Raw genomic sequence first — 19,237 nt, 5'->3', positions numbered from 1 at the left:
TCATAAAAGTCAGTCTCTCTTTCGAATTGTAAGTCGTATGATTAGAGATGTGAGTCGGTAATTTACCGTCCGTAAATTACCGGTAATTTACCCAATACCGCGTAAATTACCGATTTATCTTACCGTAATTTTAAAATGGTAATTTACCGGTAAATTACGTAAATTACCGCGGTAATAAGCCTGTGAAAGTATAAAATACCATAAATTACGGTAATTTTGCTATTCCAAATTTTTAATCGGTAATTTACCGGTAATTTTTCGGTAATTTACCCGGTAAATTACCATTTTTAAAAATTACGGTAATTTCACATCTCTACGTATGATATTGATTCAAATGCTGTTAGATAGAGTTTTAACATTAGAAAAGATTTTTTATATAATCCGCGATTTCCGCGATAAAACCCGAAGTTTTCAAAATGGCGGCCATTATTGCCTACTCGGAAGTTAATAAAGATTTTTGCTCTTAACAAGACTCACTGGGAACCCACATTTCCGGCACCTGTCCCTAGTTTCTTCTATGTCTAACTTTAAATGCACTGTGCTAAAAAAGTGTTCAACGTTTTGAAACTGATCAACATTAACCCATGAGCTGTGATTTAATTTAGAGCATAGGTGGCGTACCAGAAGCTCATATTCTTCATATAGAATAAGCTCTGAGAAGACGGCGTTACTCAGATCTCTAAAATTTCAGAAAAACGTTGCGACGAGCCACCTGCTATTGAAAACGGTAACTATTACCATAGGAGATACGCCAGGCCAGTGTTCAGGAAAGGAACTAGCTTGTACGTCAACTGTTCCGAAGGGTATCGGCGTGAGAAAGGATCACCTGAAAGTGTTCAGTGTATTAGGGTTGAAAACGAACTTAAATGGACAACGGATATTCCCATATGCGAAAGTAAGTTTTGATTTTACAACAAAAATTAAAAGCAATGTTTTGGTTTAATCTATGCTTGTTGTACTGCACAACTCTTCTGATAAAAACTTTGTCTTAATAACCATCTGTGCTAGATTCGGGAATTTTTTTTTCGATTTACACTTTGAATCTGTAACTTTAAACGCGACATCTATCGTATTTCTTGAAAATGATTGCTTTCAGTATGCAGTGATGTAACATGCGTGTATTCGCGGTCGTAAAACCACCTCTTATACCATTCTGTCCTTGATTTCAGAGATTCCTAGCTGCGGAGATCCAGGAACACCCTTAAACGGTGAACGTGTCGGCAATAGTTTCAACGCTGGTGATACAGTAAGCTTTTCATGCGGTGACGAGGACGTACTTGTTGGAAGTGAAATATTGACTTGCAGCTATGATGGTGTATGGGATAATCCAAGACCCAGATGCCGGCGTTAGTATGAAATTATACTGAAAGTTCATTGCATCGATAAATTAAAAGAGGCACCTCCAACTAACCAAGTTTCCATTTCAAACGCTATGCGGAGAAAATTTTGGGGATGGGGTATGATAAAGATTGGAATTTAATATGATAATCACGGCGGGAGAAAATACGTTGTGAAAACCACACGAGCAGTGACAAACGCTCTTTGTAAAATATGAAGGAAATCTATTTGATTAATTGGTGATGGGTATGCTCTTACTCATTCTCTCGTCGTAGAGAAACATGACATGGAGCGTGCGCACAAAAACTGCGCAGAGTCGATAAACACAATTCCTCACGATACAAGTATAGGGGCCGATATTGATTTACTATCAGTTGAGGACAGAAATCTTGTTAGGTGGAATACGGGGCGTTACGCGATTGGTTGTTGGTGCAACTTTGAGTTCGTTGATGAAATCTGAATTTAAAAGGCGCCACGAGATGCCCGTGGGTAACATACATTTGCGAGAAATAAATGCGAATAGGCCGATTGTGCGTGTAGGCATTTACGTCCCCAAGCCTCTAGTGGCGCCTTTTTTTTTAAACAAGTGGAGATATTTCCGAAATGTTTCATTACGCAGATATGTCCTATTAATAATTGAAGAATCATTAAAAAAGATGCCTTCGATTTTCACCTTTAACAGGTTTAACGAGTATTTCAAACTTCTTCCAGAAAATTTAATTTTTAGCCCTTTTCCATCTTCTAAACACATTTCCCTGGCCAATAGGTTTTTAATTATTTCACCAAACATTTGCCTCTTTAACGAGGAGTAGACCTCGACTGGAATAATCTAAGAATAAAATATAAATGAAATTATCAAATCTTATAATGAAATGAATGATTTTTCTGCTCAGTATCGCCTATGTCACTAAGGACTGCGAACCATTCAGCTTAATTGTTCGTAATCTTTCAGCTAGTAGAACTTTGTTCCAGCAATTTGAGCTTTCCCCCAATGACGACTCCACATGAACAAGCACAATTAACGCGTGTGGTTTTTTTCTAATTCAAGCCTTGTGTAACGTGTAAAACATTATTTCTAGCCCCTCTATCGTGTCCCGATCCACCGGTTCAGGATCATGTCCGATATGAAGATGTTCATCGAACGCGTGACTATTTCATCCCCGGAGACGATGTAAACGTTGTGTGCGACGAGGGATTCACCATTTACAAGGGAACTGACCACAATTCATGTACGGATAAAAAATACGATTACTATGAAGACGAAGAAAATGCTTTGGCATTAAGCGCAGAAGTGGAAAATGAATCTATTCCACCTTTTTGGAGCGAATCATTTCCAAAGTGTGAAGGTACAATCTAGAATTTTGAATTAACAGTTTCCAACTGGTTTACGAGGAGGGTTATTAGTATGGCTTCCCAACTTGTGACAGTAGTGAAAAAATTTGGCCAACACTTGTTTTGTATGAAAATCACAAAAATGTCTGCTAAACAAAACTGCAGACTTATGAAACATAATGTTAAATAAGAAATAGACAAGACACTAGGATTTCACCAATAGTTTTGAATTATATTCTAAATCAGAAGTAATATAAGGGACTAGAAGTATCGAGGTAACTAAAATCTTCACTTGGCGAAAGTGAATACTCTTGATAACACACCAACGGTTGGCCCTCTGGTAGCGGTTTCTGAATTTTCGATTCAAAACGTGAGACGCTCGCGACGGTAGACGGCCGAACTAGATTCAAGCGCGCGCGTCCGTATTCCGCGGCTTTAGGTTGAGGGGAAGGGGGTAGGAAATGTTTTGTAACTCGACCAATTTTTCTCTCTCTAGTGTAGGCGCGATAGAAGCGGCATAAAATCCACTAATTTGTTCACTAGGGCCAGGATATATTACCAATGCTATAGCTCTTTACTTCTAGTCTCATCTTACTTCTGTCTAAATTTATAACCAGCTAGTATTTACAGATCGTGGAAGAAATAACAAAAAGGTTTTTTTAACGGTCACTTTTCTTAAAACTTTTATTAGTTTATTTTTTGCTATAAACTACCAATTTTAAACACAAAATTTCTGGCTTTTCTACAAATTAAAGTGGGAACGATTGTCGTTGAAGATTAGAAGTTCAAGGGAAAACCCTGGAAAGTCGGGGAATTTTGAATTGAAAAATGGATGGCAACCCTGTGAAATTAATCTTTACTTCACTCGCAAATTCATTTTGAAGTCGCCGCATTTGCTAGCGGACATTTTTATAAATTAAAAATATAAATACTAATTATTTCCTTTATTAATATTGTAGAAGTATTTTGCTCTCCGCCGTCGATTCCTAAACACGGATACATCAAAGAATTCGGTCAATTAAACATAACTGATGATTCATTACTGTTCAAATATGGATATAGCATCACTTATATCTGTAAGAAAGGTTACCAAATTATCGGAGCTCATTTCAGCGAATGCACAGAATCTGGTTGGAGACCCAAGAAGCCCTCTTGCCAAAGTAGGTTTCAATTTTGTAATTGTTAACCATAAAACTTTAACGCATTGATTTGACCATTTAAATATTGTATTCTATGCTGATATTTTCTTTTATTTTTCATCATGGTTTAGAAATCACATGTCCAAGCCCGCCTACCCCAGAGGATGGTTGGAAAAATGTAAAATCTGGAACAGGGATCAATATTGGCGATATCTTGCTCTTTGGATGTTCCTCCGGTTACACTCTAACTGGATCAGTTGAAAGAGAATGTTTAGAAAATGGACAATGGGCTGGAAGTCCCACAGTTTGCGTTACTAGTAAGATCAAAACGTTGGTTGGTAACCAGTCTTGATACTTCCCCAATAGACCCAACCAACAAATAACCAAGTTGGCTTGGTCTCGTCTCCATCTAGGGCATAGGATCACGTGACTAACGAAGTTGACTGTAGTACCATTTGTCGTTGAGCGATGGAAATAAATCTCTTATTTTTCTGATTGGATTAGAGTCTGACTCTAGGGGTAAAACAGGTTCTGCGCATGGCAACATCAAGCCAATCATGTTATCCCTTTCTCGCCTCAAAACCCGAGAACGAGATCTAAGCCGTTCTAAAATTTCAAAATATTTGTTGGTTGGGTCTTATGCAGGTACAATTACAATTGATTTACAGTTGCCATTATAGAAATTAAATGAGTAGTTGATGATTCCAAGGAAACAAATATAGTATTTCTCCGAACTTTAAAAGCATGTGTCACTAACCCTCTGTTTAACGAGGCACACCTGCCAATCGTAGATATTAAGTTTAGGATCCGTGGTGGTTTATTGTTTCTAATTTTGTTAATTTCAAAAAGAACTTCAAGGAATTTTAATAAAACATTTACGTTTTAGATTTGATTTAAAACTTAGCTGAGGAAGGACCGTGGTCCGAAAGTTCCCAAAGTAACAATTTTTAATTGTAAATAAATGTAAATTTTTTTTAAAAAATTTCATGAAGTAGCAGTTCTTATTGAAATTAAGAAAATTAGAAATATCTGCCAATATTTAATGGAACAGATTTGACTTTCCATATCAATTAGTGCACAGGCATTGAGACTACTCTTTTAATTACTGTACAGTGCCTGTAAATCCATTTCACATTTATCTTGCACCACATTCACGTTATGAGAAGAAGTATAAAGACTGGTCGCTGGCGAAAGTTTAAAGACCCGTATTTTCAACTACAAATTTATTCATTACTTTTAACCCAAATTTAGACTCTACTCACTGCCCAAATCCTGGAACACCGTTACATGGCTCAAAGTTTGGCATTGATTACAATAAAGACGATGAAGTATCCTTCACGTGTGACTCCGATTATACGTTAATCGGTTCACCAGTGAGAAAATGCATGCCCAATAGAGTTTGGAGTGGCGAAGAAGTGATCTGTAAAAGTGAGGAATTTTAAAGAAAAGTTCTTAATCTATCTTTTAGTAAGTCTCTAAAAGAGTTTAACCTTCAAGTATAACGATAATAAATTTTGTAATAGCATAAGCGCATGATACCTCTAAGTACCCATATGAGGATGTTAGGTGGAACGTCTCTTCCCATTTTCAATTACGTCTGAGATAGGGCTACAAAAATTTACCAGAGATTTTTCATTTCCCATGTGGCGTCGCTAGTGTTTAAGAAAGAAGTATATTTGGGCGTGATTTGTCTCTTTGTTAGATGGAAATTAGTGCTCTGTAGATAACATGTTGTCGAGAAATACAGAGGAAGGTCAGAGGTCCTTATTTCAAATTATCCTTAAAAACTGAACCTAAGTTGAATTTTAAAATCATTCAGAGGTATTTCCTGAATGTTTCTTTATGCAGACTGGTCTTATAATTAGTGGAAGAATCGATTAAAAATCACTTGATTTTACACTTCACCCTCCCTTTAAATTTCGATACGATGACCTATGTTTTACATATGTTATTAATACATTACTCAGTATCAGTGACAATAATAATTCTGATACAATAATGAAATTTAAATATCGTTTAGAAAGCACCGATTTTGATCGCACCCCGGCACTACAGTATCGACTTTTGTCCAACTTAAACTCGATGGTTCTTCTTCAAGATTCCAAATTTCAACCAAACCTTACCACTGCAGGTACTGTTAATTTCTTTTAATTGAAAATAACCTAATCCATTCGTTAATTCTTAAAGGGAATGAGAAGCGTCGTTTGTAAAACCTCTGATTTATACAACAAAAGATAGAATTAATTTCTGTGAATTCGAAAATATCAAGCTTTTAATTCTCCGATTTCTGGTTATTTGGCAATATGCATTTGAAAATGCTTCATAGGAAATTATTTGAAATCCGCTTTTTAAGAAAGGCTTAAACGTTTCCCGTAGGCCGACGTCACAGATATTTTTTTCACGTGAGATGGTGCCACTCTCTCCGCTATCGGACCCAGAGTTTAGACTGGCCGCACTGGCGAGAAGCTCGAGACGCGTATATCTCGCGCGTATAGGATTCCCGCGCTTTTTTTCTCACGTCATCAAACGGGTGAACAAGCTCGACAATACAAAATTATTGATATATCGAAACTGAGTTTTCGTGATTTTCCAATGGGTTTTAAAAATAGAAACTTTGGTTCAATTATATTAAAAACTTGATATTTTGAAAGTAGGGACTCGAAAGTGTAACATAATACCACTTTCGTGGTAAAATATGATATGAAATTGAAAATTCGCATTCCCTTTAATTATAGACGGGAAACTACCGGAAGATATAGAAAGAAGCGAAAAATTTGGCCGGTCATTAGATACTACTCCAGCAGGAGGTGGATCGCTCGTTTTATATTTCATATTCGATTCGTCAAGAAGTGTCGGAAGGAAGAACTTTAATAGAAGTATTGATTTCGTCAAAGCCTTAGTGCAACGTGTAAGACTATTGCCAAAATTACTAGAATAAGGCCTAGATTCATTATTTCTACATAGATCGGCGTTTCTGTTGGTGGAGTTAGAGTGGGAGCGGCGACTTTTGGAAATAAAATTAACAATCAGAGTTTCATGCCAAACGAGTATACCAATACAACGAGTGTCTTAGAAGGTCTTGAAAAATTGAAGAAAGCATTTAGCGGTAAGTAAATACGTTACATTTGCAACTTTAAAGAAAAACCCGGCTTTCAAGCGACTTGGAATAATTGGTTTGAAACGTTTTACCTCGTAATTGCAGATTCAGGAACCAATATTCACAAGGCATTGCAGCATATTGAAAGTAATGTACTGCCTTTAGTGGAGGAAAATATAGGCAAAGAAGTCAAAGTTACATCGCATGTCTTTCTACTTAGCGATGGTAAATACAGTTTTACTTAATTTACCAAAAATGTATTAATAACAATTAAATCGAATTAATTTTTCAATCATCCATTGCTATTCAATAGTTATGACAAGCCCGTTACGACCCTACCATCTGATTAAAAAATTTTGTGAAACCCTTTTCTTTCAATGATTGTTAAATGAAATGTCACGTGATTTGTGAATACGGTCGATTGGTCAACGGAGAATAACAGGCTTTTGGAAAGCTCTTTCAGAAATTTACGGGGGATGTTTTCTTGGAAATTTCAAGTCGAAAATGTTCTGTGACATTTTGCCTTCCGGGCCACCGTTTTCAAGCTATGTTTGGAGTGTTTTACGGAAGATCAGTTAACTTTAATTAAGAAACTGAAAGAAAATGCAAATTTATTTAAGGGATCATCCGTAAAACACTTCAAACATTACTCAAAAACGATGGCCTGAAAGGTAAAATGTCAAAAAATATTTTCGACTAAAAATTATCTTTTCATTTCTGACAGACCTTTCCGAAACCCTTCATTATATTAAATTAGCTGAAAAGCTTGTGGCGTTAATCTTGTTTTGAGTTTAACCAAAAATAATTCTTAATGACACCTGCTTTGTGTAACCATAAATATTCTTTCAAAGGTGCTTACAACGCTGGAGGAGACCCAACGAATTTGGCAGCAAAAATGAAAGATGCCGGAGTGAATTTTTCTTGCGTAGCTATTAGTGGTGAAAAGCTCAACATAGATGCTTTGTACAAGATTGCTTCTGATAGAAAGGACGTCTACGAGCTTAAAGATAATGAAGAGTTAGATTGGATAGTTGACGTAGTCCTTAATGGCACTGTTGGTAGGTGAAACAACAACCATTACCTTGATCATAAGCTTGTCATATTGAAGAATCACATTCGAATTTTTCCATTTTAGATTATTCGAAATGTGGCCTACCAGTCCTCGACGAAAAAGAGACGAAAAACGAAGAAAAAAGAGTGGAGAAAAGATCAGCGGCAACCCTCGGCCGAGCCTATGGTGAAAAGACTAAAACCTATTGGCCATGGATGGCTATGCTAAGGAAATTCAATAAGGACACAAATACATTTTCTGGAGTAAGTTTGAAAGACTTCACCAAAAAGTAAGGGTGAAATGCAAAATCAAATGTTTTGTTATATCCATTCTGCTACTTAAAACGACAAATTTGCATAATCGAAATCCAGCTAGGTGTCGGTGATACCGCTTTCACCTCGCATTACACATCCAAAGTACCAACCAAGGCTTACCACATTCGCTCGGCGAAAGTCGATCATAAAATGGCGACACTAATCAAAAACTTTACCTACGAAATAGAGCCTTGGACGCCAAAACGCGTATTAAGCAAGATAGAAAATTGTAAACCTTTTTACATTATCGTGAAATTTTGCGAAAAAGGCACGAAAAATGCCCAACTGGGCAATTTCAGAGCGTTTTTCGCAAAATTCACTCTAGCAGTACGAAGTATAGGCATGAATCTATATAACTATGAATATACAGCTCTATCATATGCCCCTTCTATCATGTCGATTTGGTTTGGGTGTTACCCTCCTATAGCTTTGACGCGTTTTGCGTGGCTCTGACGTTTCGAATTTAAACACCCTCGGACTCCCCCTTCCTTCTCCCGCACCCAACACTATCAGACACGTGACTGATGTCTCCTTTCGCTAAGCCTCGCCCAAACCTTATCGAGAGGTTAGACAGCGTAAAGCTTAGTTCCCACTTGACCGACGGAAACACTGCGTAAGTGCCACTGCGGTAAAACATCTACCGCAGAACACGACCGAAACAGCTTTCGGTCGCACAGAATTGGTGTTCTATTTTTGACGCAGAGGCCGACGTAAAATTATTTTCATAACCAATCAAAATTCGTTTCGGGATGGAGCTTCTGTTGACGTCATAATAGGGGAGTTTTTTTATCGCCGCTTTGAGGTTTTTTGTTTCAACTCGCTAGTCGCCATTGCCACATTTGCAAGTTATGAGCTTTTGAGTCTGAATTATCTAATCGGATTTGAGCCAAACCGAGCTGGCTCGGTTAACATATATATGTTGCTACTACCATGCTACTACCAACGTAAGACTTGAAAACGACTAGAAATGTTATCCCATGTTTTGGAATGTTTTGGTTCAGTAAATCCCGCCCGGTATAAAGTGAAGAAATCGTTATATGCTTACGGTTAGAGGCGAGAGAAAGCAAATTTTCCCACGCTTTTTTATCATGTAAAATACAACGGAACGCTATTGGTGGCGAGAAAGACTAAATGGAAAGCAAAAGCTCGCTAGCCGGCTCGTGAGTTGTAGTGGATAGGCTCGGCTCGACCTTAACTAAAAGCTCGCTCGTTAATTAATCGAGTCGCCAAAGTATCGGCTCGGCTCGGCTCGAACTTGACTCGCTCGTCAAGAGCCAGAGCTGGCTCGAGCTCGTGAACAGTCCTATTTAACCATCATTTTTTTTCACATTAGTTCGCCCAAATTCCTGTGATAGCCGTTTTGGTTCTTCTATACTAATTGACTTTCAAAATTAGAGATGGCCGATACCAGGCTTAACCCAATACCGATGCAAACATTAACCGATACCGACATTTACTCACTACGATCCAAAACCCGACACTTCAACCGATACCGATAATTTTTAGTAGTACAGTGCCATTTACATATGTATTAAAAATACTAGGCAATAATTATAGAGTAATTTCATGGATTTTACTACCAAGTACAATGTTTACTTCCAAAATAATATCACGGCTTATTGATATTCATAGAAATGTATTATCACCATCAGTACATTACTGAAAGACCTAAAAATACCATGTAGCGCCATATAACGCATAAAGCATGGTTTTCACTTGGCGTAAATCACGACTTTTCGCCCGACGTCAAGCGACAACCGAAAAAAAACCTAGACAGAAATTACGTTGAGTGTGGCGATATTAGCTTTCTATTTTTTCGGCCGCGTTCAACGTTAACTCTCTGCGCGAGCCAATCAGCAATAAGCTAGAGTCGTGACGTCATTTTCGACCACGCGTGTTCGGAAGAGGCCGTCCGCGGTCCGCCATCTTTTTATTTATTCGTTCCTAGTGGAGTGAGTAACTAGTACAAATCCCTGAGAATGCCGAAGTTCAATGCTGAAAGGTTTATTGAAGAGGTTAGGAACAATACAAATCTGTATGATATTAGAAACAAAGATTGCAAAAAAAAAAAAAGAAAGACAATAGATGGGCCGCAATTAGTGCAGTGTTCAGTTTATCTGTTAAGCCTTGGTTCCATTATTTGCTGGAACTACGCTAAGTGAAAACGCTATAACGCTGGGCGACAACGTAAAAAACAAATCTGACGTTTAACGTCCAGCTGCAAAGTAGTTTTTTTCGGTCAAGTGAAAACCATGCTTTAAACGAGTATCAGTTTAGCCTCATATTAAACTAACCGATCCGATTGTCTGTTTTGGCAGTTTTTGTTATAATTAAATAACCAACGCTAGATTAAGGCGAGCTAAGTCGTCATGTTCGGTTTAATGAATAAAAGGTAACAAGTAACAAAAGAAATACAACAATACAGTGTGCGTCTCTTGACATATTTTTACATAGATGTCGCCACGTCTATAAAGTTCATTTGATCGATAAGACCGCGCAATTTTAAATCTTCAATTCTCACACCCCTCCTGGATCTTTGATCCCCATCGATTTTAAATGCTGCTTTTGTTTTGGGCTGGGTATTATCTTGGTGAATTGATCAGCTACGTTGTCCTCTGATCTGACGTACGTGAGTTTGAGCTTCCCATCTTCAAGTAGTTCTCTCACAAAAAAATATCTTAGTTCGATATGCTTTGATCTATCGGAGATTGTTGGATTCTCAGCCATTTTCATCGTTCCTTGGTTATCTATCTTTATGATCGTTGCTTTGGTATTAAATTCGTTCATCCCTATTTCGTCTAAGAAATGTTGACTCCACATACACTCTTTCGCTGCTTCGGTCAGTGCAATGAACTCTGATTCAACTGTGTTAAGTGCAGTACAGCGCTGCTTTCGACATGTCCAGCTGACAGCTGCCCCTCCTAGTATCAGCACATTTCCACTAAACGATCTACGATCAACCATGTCCGATCCCCAATCAGCATCCGTGTAGACGCCTAGCTGTTTTCCAGTTTTCTTATATTCTAATGCGAAGTGTTTAGTGGCATTCAAATAACGTAACGCATGCTGCATGCCAGAATAATGTTCTTTGGACGGCTTTTTACAGAACTGACTCAAATAGGTGGCGGCAAACGCTAAATCGGGTCGGGTATGCGTTGCTAAATATAACAGACCGCCTATCACACGTCTATACTTCTGGCTCTGTTTTTCATCTAGCTCTTCACCTTCTTCGCAACTTTTATACTTGGTGCCCAAGCAAAGAGGCGTTGTTACACTTTTCGAAGTGTCCATACCCATTTCTTTAACTAGTTCGCTGCTATACAAAGATTGATCCAAGGATATTGAGTCCTTCGTTCTTTTTACCCGTATGGAAAGAATATGGCGAATGTCTCCCAGGTCTTTAATTTCAAAATGTTCTCTTGCAGCTTTCTTTAATCGTGTTATTTCTGCCGATTTTCCAAACAATACCAAATCATCCACGTATGTCGTTACGATAAGTTCTCTTCCTTTGCAATAATAGACGCATGGGTCAGCGCGTGACCGCTTGAGTCCTTGTGTCTTCAGAAATTTATCAAGACATTGATTCCATAGTCTTCCTGATTGTCGTAGTCCGTAAATACTTTTGTTTAGTAACCAAACATAGTCTTTGTTTTCAAAATCCTTTACGTTCGGCAGATTTGGAAAGTCTCCCTTTAATTCCTCAATTAACTCCTTAAAATACTCGGGGACTTCCATGTATATTTCATCGTCTATGTCAGCATTCAAATACGCTGCGGTGACATCCAAATGATGAATATCCCAGTTCTTTTCTATTGCTATCGCGAATAAGATTCTCGTTGACTTCATTTGAACGACAGGCGAGTATGTGTCATCAACATCTAATCCTGGTCTTTGCGTATTCCCTAACGCTACCAGTCTCGCTCTGTATCTTGCAGGATTCCCTTGTTCGTCATGTTTTGTTTTAAAAACCCATTTGGCTCTAATGACTTTCTTGTATTTCGGCTTACTCATAAGTTGAAACGTGTCGTTTCGCAGCATATTTTCAATTTCTTCTTTCATAGCTTTCTTCCACTCTTCTCTACTCTCGGAATTCAAGGCTTCTTTGGTGGTTTGTGGGTCTATGCTCTTGTCTTGTTCATTGAAAACGTAATTGCATGATGATTTATCATTGGTGTTATCCACGTAGTCCTTCATCCATATAGGTGGTTTGATTGTTCGTCCAACTCGAGTGCGTTGTATTATCTGTGATTCGGAAGAAGTATTTTCTTCTTGTTGCGATGATGCTCTTTCCACGTTTGTTGGTACGTCGTTGTCTTCTTGTTCCACTTGTTCTCGTGGATCTCCCTCTACATTTGTGCTTTCATCGCTTTCACTAGCAGTATTTTCACTTCTTTCGCTTCGAATATCTGCAGTATCATCTTCAACTGCAACTTCTATGGTTTCGACGTTGTTTTCTACATCTGGTGTTTCCTTCTCCGGCATTATGTTGTCCAACTCTGTTTCAATCTTCATTGTTTGCCAAATCATCTTTTCATGTGACAAATTTTGTTCCGCTGCTTCTTCAAAGTTGACTTTGAACGGGAATAGCTTCTCTTCAAAGATAACGTCTCTACTTATGAAGACTTCGTCGCTGTCTGGGTTCCATAATCTATAAGCTTTTGCTTGTGCGTCATATCCGATAAAGATACAGGCTAGTCCCTTGGGCGAGAATTTGCTACTTCTTCTTTTATTATTTGCCCAAGCTCGGCATCCAAATACCTTTAAGTGTGATATATCCATAGTTTTCTTCTTCCACAATTCCAAGGGTGTTTTACCATCATTCGCTTTTGTAGGACATCTGTTTCGAACATATGCGGCTGTATTCACTGCGTCAGCCCAAAAGTTCGTGGGTAGTTTCGATTCGAGCAACATACATCTAGCAGTATCTAAAATCGTCTGGTTCGCACGCTCAGCCACGCCATTTTGTTGGGGCGTTCCCGGAATCGTTAGCTGTCGATCTATGCCATGATGCGCGAGAAGTTCTTTAAAAGAATGGCTTGTATATTCCCCTCCATTATCGCTTCGAAGTGCTTTGATTTTCGTTCCAACGTAGTTTTCAACTCTTTTCTTATAAAGTTCAAATTTCTCTTGAACTTCACTCTTCCTTTGCATCATGTGGACTTCCGTATACCTTGAATGATCGTCAATAAAGGTTACAAAGTAGCGACTTCCTCCTTTTGATGTAGGGGTGATGGGGCCAACCACATCTGAGTGTATCAGACCCAATGGTTCTTTCTCTCTGGTCAAACTCTTCGTAGGAAATGGTTTAGTCTTCAGTTTCCCTGTCATGCATGTTTCACAATTATTACTAATCGTTTCTTCCTCGATTGTGATGTTTGGACCATCTGGTTTAGGCATCTGTTTTACAGCAGCTATATGTAAATGCCCTAATCTTCGGTGCCACAAGTCCTCAGCTTTCGACATTAGTACTACTGTCTCTTTGGCAAATGTGTGCGACGCGTTACTTCTTACATCATCTTCGCGGAAATAGTATAATTTGCCTTCTCTCAATCCTTTAGCGACGACCTGTCCATCTTTCTTTACTTCCGCCATTTCTTGTGAAAGTGTAATTTCCAAGTTTTTATCAGTCATTTGTGACGCTGAGAGTAAATTGCCTTCTAGCATGGGCACATAAAGTGAATTAGTCAAGGTAAGGGTCCATCCTCCACAATCTTCACTTAAGTGGATCAGCACGTTTCCTTGACCTTCGGCCATTAGTATTCCTCCCCCTGCTATTTCGACTTCCGTCTGGCAATCTTCAAACGTTACAAATTTTTCTTTATCTGACGTCATATGTTCCGTGGCTCCACTATCCATTACCCAAATCCCATTGGAAACTTTATGTGATTGTCTAGCGGCTAGAAGAGCAGTTTGTCTTATACACGATTTGCCTCGCTTCTCGTTTCTTTGCCCAATCGTATCGGTTTCGGCAGTCACGGCCATCGCCGCTAGGTGTTTCACGGTTGTTGTTTCCATCGTGAGTTTGCTTTTATTTTCACCTTCTCCCTGACAATCCTTCGCCAAATGCCCAAACTCTAAGCATATGTAACATCTTCTATTGACATAAGGTCTTGCCTCTCCCCGTTGAATGTTTTTATCTTTGCGAGCTTCTGAGTCTTTTCTAATTCTACTGTTTTGCCGTTCTTGGACTTGCTCCCTTGATGCATCTTTACGCCAATCATTCTTAAATTGTTCTCTACCCCGTCCTCTTCCTCTTGGGTTTCCTGTTTGAACTTTAAGAGCTGTGTGGTTTTCAACAGATGGATCGTTTCGTGTGAATCCTATTCTTCTTTCTTCTTCAGACAATTTTGCCTTCAACGACGTCATCGTTAAATCCTCGTTGTCCAAGCGTAAACTTCTGGATAGGAATTCATATTCTTTCGGTAATCCTAGGACTGTTAATCCAGCAAGTACAGCTTCCTCAAATTTGAATCCGGCATTCCTTACTTTATGGTATAAGGCATTTCGCTTCGTTAGATACTCCCCTATCGATTCAGTTGGTTTCTTATCTGTGAGTATGAACTCTTTCAATAATAAGAGTCCATGCCAGGTGTCATATTTGGTATGAATCCGTTCCAATGTGTCCCAGATTTCGCTTGCAAACTGGCAATCAGCTATATCATCTAAACTATCGTTGCTAACTATCATGTATATAATAGACTTTGCTTTATGGTTCTTTGCTTTCATATCGTTGGTCAGTGGATCTTCTGCTGCATATCCTGGGTCCACTGCCTCCCAGCAACCCTTTACTTCCAACAATCCTTGCGCTCGCATCGACCAATAGCGATAGTTATCGTTGTTTAGCTTGTCTACCTTGTATTCGTCACCCATTTTGTTCTTCTGCTGTCGTGTTACCAACTTTACTAGCAAGGCGATATTATCTTCTTCTCTAATATCGATTCTTCACTTAATCCTTGGCTATCTAAAGTGTTCGTAGGTTTACTTCTTTGTTCTTCTGACTTAGCTAGCAATGCGACATCATCTTCTTCTCTAATATCGCTTCTTCACTTAAGCCTTGGCTATCTAATGTTTTCGTAGGTTTACTTCTTCACTAACCTGCGTTTTCTTCTCTTACACTTTACAAACGCGGTAATTTCTTAAAACTACTATTACACGCGCAGTGGAAAGTATGCAGGACCCATAACCTGTTATAATTAAATAACCAACGCTAGATTAAGGCGAGCTAAGTCGTCATGTTCGGTTTAATGAATAAAAGGTAACAAGTAACAAAAGAAATACAACAATACAGTGTGCGTCTCTTGACATATTTTTACATAGATGTCGCCACGTCTATAAAGTTCATTTGATCGATAAGACCGCGCAATTTTAAATCTTCAATTCTCACAGTTTTGTGGCGGATCAATCATCGATCGAGATTGGATACTGACTGCGGCTCATTGCATGTATGATAAGCAGGAATTGAGAGATCCCGAAACCATCTATGTTCGTTTGGGTATAAGTATTAGTTTTGGTTCTTCAATAAAAGGTGTGCTTCTAAAGTTTTAATTAAAATTTTAACAGGCTACACGAAAGCTCAAGAGGATACCAATATTCAGGACATTAAATCCTCCAAAATATTCATTCACCCTGAATATAACAAGTTAGCAAAGTTCGACCATGACGTTACACTCATAAAACTGTCTCACTCTGCCGATTATGAGAAACGAGTAAGACCCGTGTGTTTGAGTCCCGGAGCCGAAGGTGTGTACTGGATGCTATTTTTAAAATCAAATTTCATTTTACTTGGGTAAGAGATTAAATATGTCTCGATCTGGTACTGTACCTAAGATTAAAACTTGCGTACATCCACTCTCTTTAAGATTCGTCTTGATCGTAAATATTTTATCAGGATCTATTTTTATTCGAACCGCAGTTATCACACAAGGATATTTTAGGCTTAACACAAACCTACGTGAACGGGGAAACAGGGATGCCAGATTGGGCGGGAAAGCAGCCAATTGATTACAACTACTGTTAAAAGAATTTTTTACACATTCCAGAAATGTCTAAATTGTACGCCGAAAAGACTGAAGGTTGGGCCATAGGGTACGGCAAATTCACGGATGAGACAGTTAATAAACAGGAAGAATTTAGTAACCTAAGAGAAGTTGCCTTGCCTATTAGAAGTGAAGAAGAATGCACCAACGACTTACTTGGTACCGAAGTCCAGAACTACACCACAAGAATGTTTTGTGCTGGCGGTGAAAAAGGTATGGTTACATAACAAGTCATTTACTGTTTGAATTAAAAGGGAGGAGGGGTAGAAACTGTCATCCTTGACGTCATGTATAGTGTATTTTAACTTAGAAACCACGTGACATTGACAGAGTTAGCAACCCGCGACATATGAGGACGCCAAGTCCTAATGTAAACAAATTCTCTTTGCGTATGCTCAAGGGTGTGCTGAAAGAGTAGACCTAGTTGTCCTATACATGTGAACAGCCATGTAAACGCGAGGAAGGAGTAGCGGGTGATTAAACAAAGTTTTAAGCCCTTTCCCCTTACTTTCAATCATATATATGGGGTCTAAGATTAAAAGAAGAAGAAATCTTTGCAATCCTGGTTACACGCATGGCCAAATCTCTTTAATTTTTGGAATTACTTCAGGCAAAGACACTTGCAAAGGAGACAGTGGAGGTCCATTTATGAAACACCAGTACAACGCTGATGGTCAAGCGTATTGGATACAAACTGGCATTACTAGTTTCAGCCCAAGAGATGCATGCGGACTAGAAGGACATTACGGTTACTACACTAAAGTTGCCACCGTTAGGGACTGGATCGACGAAACCATTCAAAATAACTAGCATCAGCTTCGAAACTCTAATTGAGATTAAGTTTCTTCTATATTAATAAAGTTCATTGTTTGATTTTCATTTTTTATAATTCCGGTTATTGTTTGACAATATATAAATATAAATTTAATATTTATTTGTCTGTATGTATGTTTGTTCCGTATGCGTCCCTATTGCATCAGAAGCAAATATGAGGAAGTGCGCATCTCCAGCTTAAAGTAGCTAGTGTAAGGTCTTTCCGTCCCTTAAAATACACGGTTTGCAGCGCAAAATTTTAATTCTTCCAATCAGAGAGAGGCAAGTTATTGAGAGTAATTTTTTTAGACGCGCCACCATACGGACCTAAAACTAACTAAAATCTTTCAATCTGAACAGCCGAAGAGAAATTAGTTTCGGGGAAGTGTATTTATCCGCGACTTCCCGCCAAAAACATGACTCTGAGAAGGCGCGAAAAAAAACCCCCATAACTCTTCGCCTCGCGAAGCCCCTTTGATACGAACTTCCCCTATTTAGTTCTGATAGCATTCATCCGATTGCGACGAAACTTTGGTGAGTTGTTGGGCTCGCACTCAGAATGTTTTAGAAGTGGTTTGTTTGAGTTACTCAAAGTTGGATAAATCGTGCAGACATTTGATAAGGGTTGGTCCGAAGACTATTAAGTGTTTAATGTAAACTTGGTTTGGTTCAGTTACTCAAAGTTGCATCCATCCTGCAGATATTTGGTGAGGGTGGGTGCGAAAACTATTCAGTGTTTAGTCTCAACTTCAACGGGAAACTCTTCCCGGTTTTCACTCCCTCAAAACACCGGGATATCGGTTTCCACTCGCTTAAAAAACCGGGCAAAACCGGGTAGCAACCAATAGTATCAGGAATTTATCACATGGGAGTCGAGACTTCCTTGGGTTAGAGGTTGTTAACATTGTTAAAATGGGATTTACGCCACTATAGCTCTATCCCTTGAAAAACGATTAAAAAACATTCACTGAGCCTCAGCCTATATTTATTATCCATTTTAGTGGAATCCCTTCTCCGCAATCCTCCATATTACTGGCTTTTATTAATGGGCTAGGCCTAATTTTTATCTAGTGGATTGTTTTCTTAATATATTTTTATTTCGGCTGACAAGACTCGAAAATTCCGCATAACCGCGCTGCGGTCGCAGCGATAGAAAGATTCATCGCCAACGCCGAGCTGGGGACTCGTCTGATGCGAACTTCAAGGGAGCCTCAGGGGGTAAGTTATAAACTTCTGCTAGTATTTAAATGTAAAACATTCACTACATATAGGCTTAAACCATCAAAATAAATTCTATTCGAACGTCTGGGAAACGGCCAAGATATCCCACACAGAAAATCATTATTTACTGGGAATTTCCGTAACTTCCTAAAGAATATATTAAATTTTTCCGTTATGAATATCGAATTAAAAAGGAAACGCCGTAGCAAAAGCTAACGCCATCTATTATGAGAAATAGAAGAGTTTTTTGTCCTTACTATTAATAAACTAGAACTTAATAATAATAAACCATACCTTGGGGGATCGCGTTGTATGTTTCCGAGGGGGGGGGGGGTTAGTCACTTGACTTATCAAGTGTACAAAACCACAGAAATCGACTACATTATTTCTAGAATTCCGAGGAAATCATCAGTAATCACAATAATTCTTTTGTGTAATCAGAAATCTATGATAATCACTGGAAATCTTGAGAAAATCATAAATAATCACATGATTTACTAGTAATCTTTTGTAATCACCTCGGTAATCACACATTCGTTGAAATAATCACGCATAATCAATCGAGGAATTTCGGAAATACAAAATAAAAATTGTAGTAAGTTGAAATAGAAATAATCACTGCATTCATGGGGATTCACGAGGAATGCAGTGGTAATCACGGCATTCACCAAAAATTCACCTGAAATCATTGGAATTCAAACAGAAATCACAAGTAATCTGCGGCACTAACCGGAAATCAGTGTAAAGATTACGGAAATCACCTAAAATAATCGTAATCACGGAAATCAAGGAAATCATTCGGTAATCAACGGAATTTGCATAAAAATTCAGAAATCAGGTGTACAAAGTTTTGCGAATGGCTAGCACTTCGTATGTTTCAGAAATGGTATTTGAGT

At 38.5% G+C, this 19,237-nt stretch overlaps 1 protein-coding gene across 1 annotated transcript; it reads left to right on the top strand.

Moving 5' to 3' along the window:
- The first annotated feature begins 416 nt into the window (after positions 1 to 416).
- LOC149678606 (uncharacterized) lies at positions 417 to 17,136 on the top strand. The gene is made up of 22 exons (XM_089835901.1): positions 417 to 443; positions 676 to 895; positions 1,170 to 1,346; positions 2,418 to 2,684; positions 3,630 to 3,830; positions 3,941 to 4,126; positions 5,061 to 5,237; positions 5,830 to 5,940; positions 6,545 to 6,717; positions 6,774 to 6,915; positions 7,012 to 7,131; positions 7,758 to 7,964; positions 8,042 to 8,220; positions 8,329 to 8,598; positions 12,458 to 12,572; positions 13,497 to 13,736; positions 13,830 to 13,916; positions 14,571 to 14,821; positions 15,658 to 15,769; positions 15,832 to 16,011; positions 16,311 to 16,520; positions 16,918 to 17,136. The coding sequence occupies exons 1-22, from the start codon at positions 417 to 419 to the stop codon at positions 17,115 to 17,117; spliced, it is 3,852 nt and encodes a 1,283-aa protein (XP_089692027.1). The 3' UTR covers positions 17,118 to 17,136.
- Positions 17,137 to 19,237: the final 2,101 nt, after the last annotated feature.

This window comes from Phalangium opilio, unplaced genomic scaffold (assembly GCF_054372755.1).
Source record: "Phalangium opilio isolate 3A_F unplaced genomic scaffold, DU_Popi_V2 ptg000042l_1, whole genome shotgun sequence".
Taxonomy (NCBI): domain Eukaryota; kingdom Metazoa; phylum Arthropoda; class Arachnida; order Opiliones; family Phalangiidae; genus Phalangium; species Phalangium opilio.
This window is presented reverse-complemented; position numbering and strand designations above follow the sequence as displayed.

What these genes read in the sequence shown, in the direction of transcription:
- LOC149678606 (XM_089835901.1), top strand. Translation starts at nt 417, where the DNA reads ATGGCGGCCATTATTGCCTACTCGGAA. An exon ending in TCCCACAGTTTGCGTTACTA is followed by an intron (nt 4,127 to 5,060) that starts GTAAGATCAAAA and finishes ACCCAAATTTAG; the next exon opens with ACTCTACTCACTGCCCAAAT. An exon ending in TCGCAAAATTCACTCTAGCA is followed by an intron (nt 8,599 to 12,457) that starts GTACGAAGTATA and finishes TTATCCACGTAG; the next exon opens with TCCTTCATCCATATAGGTGG.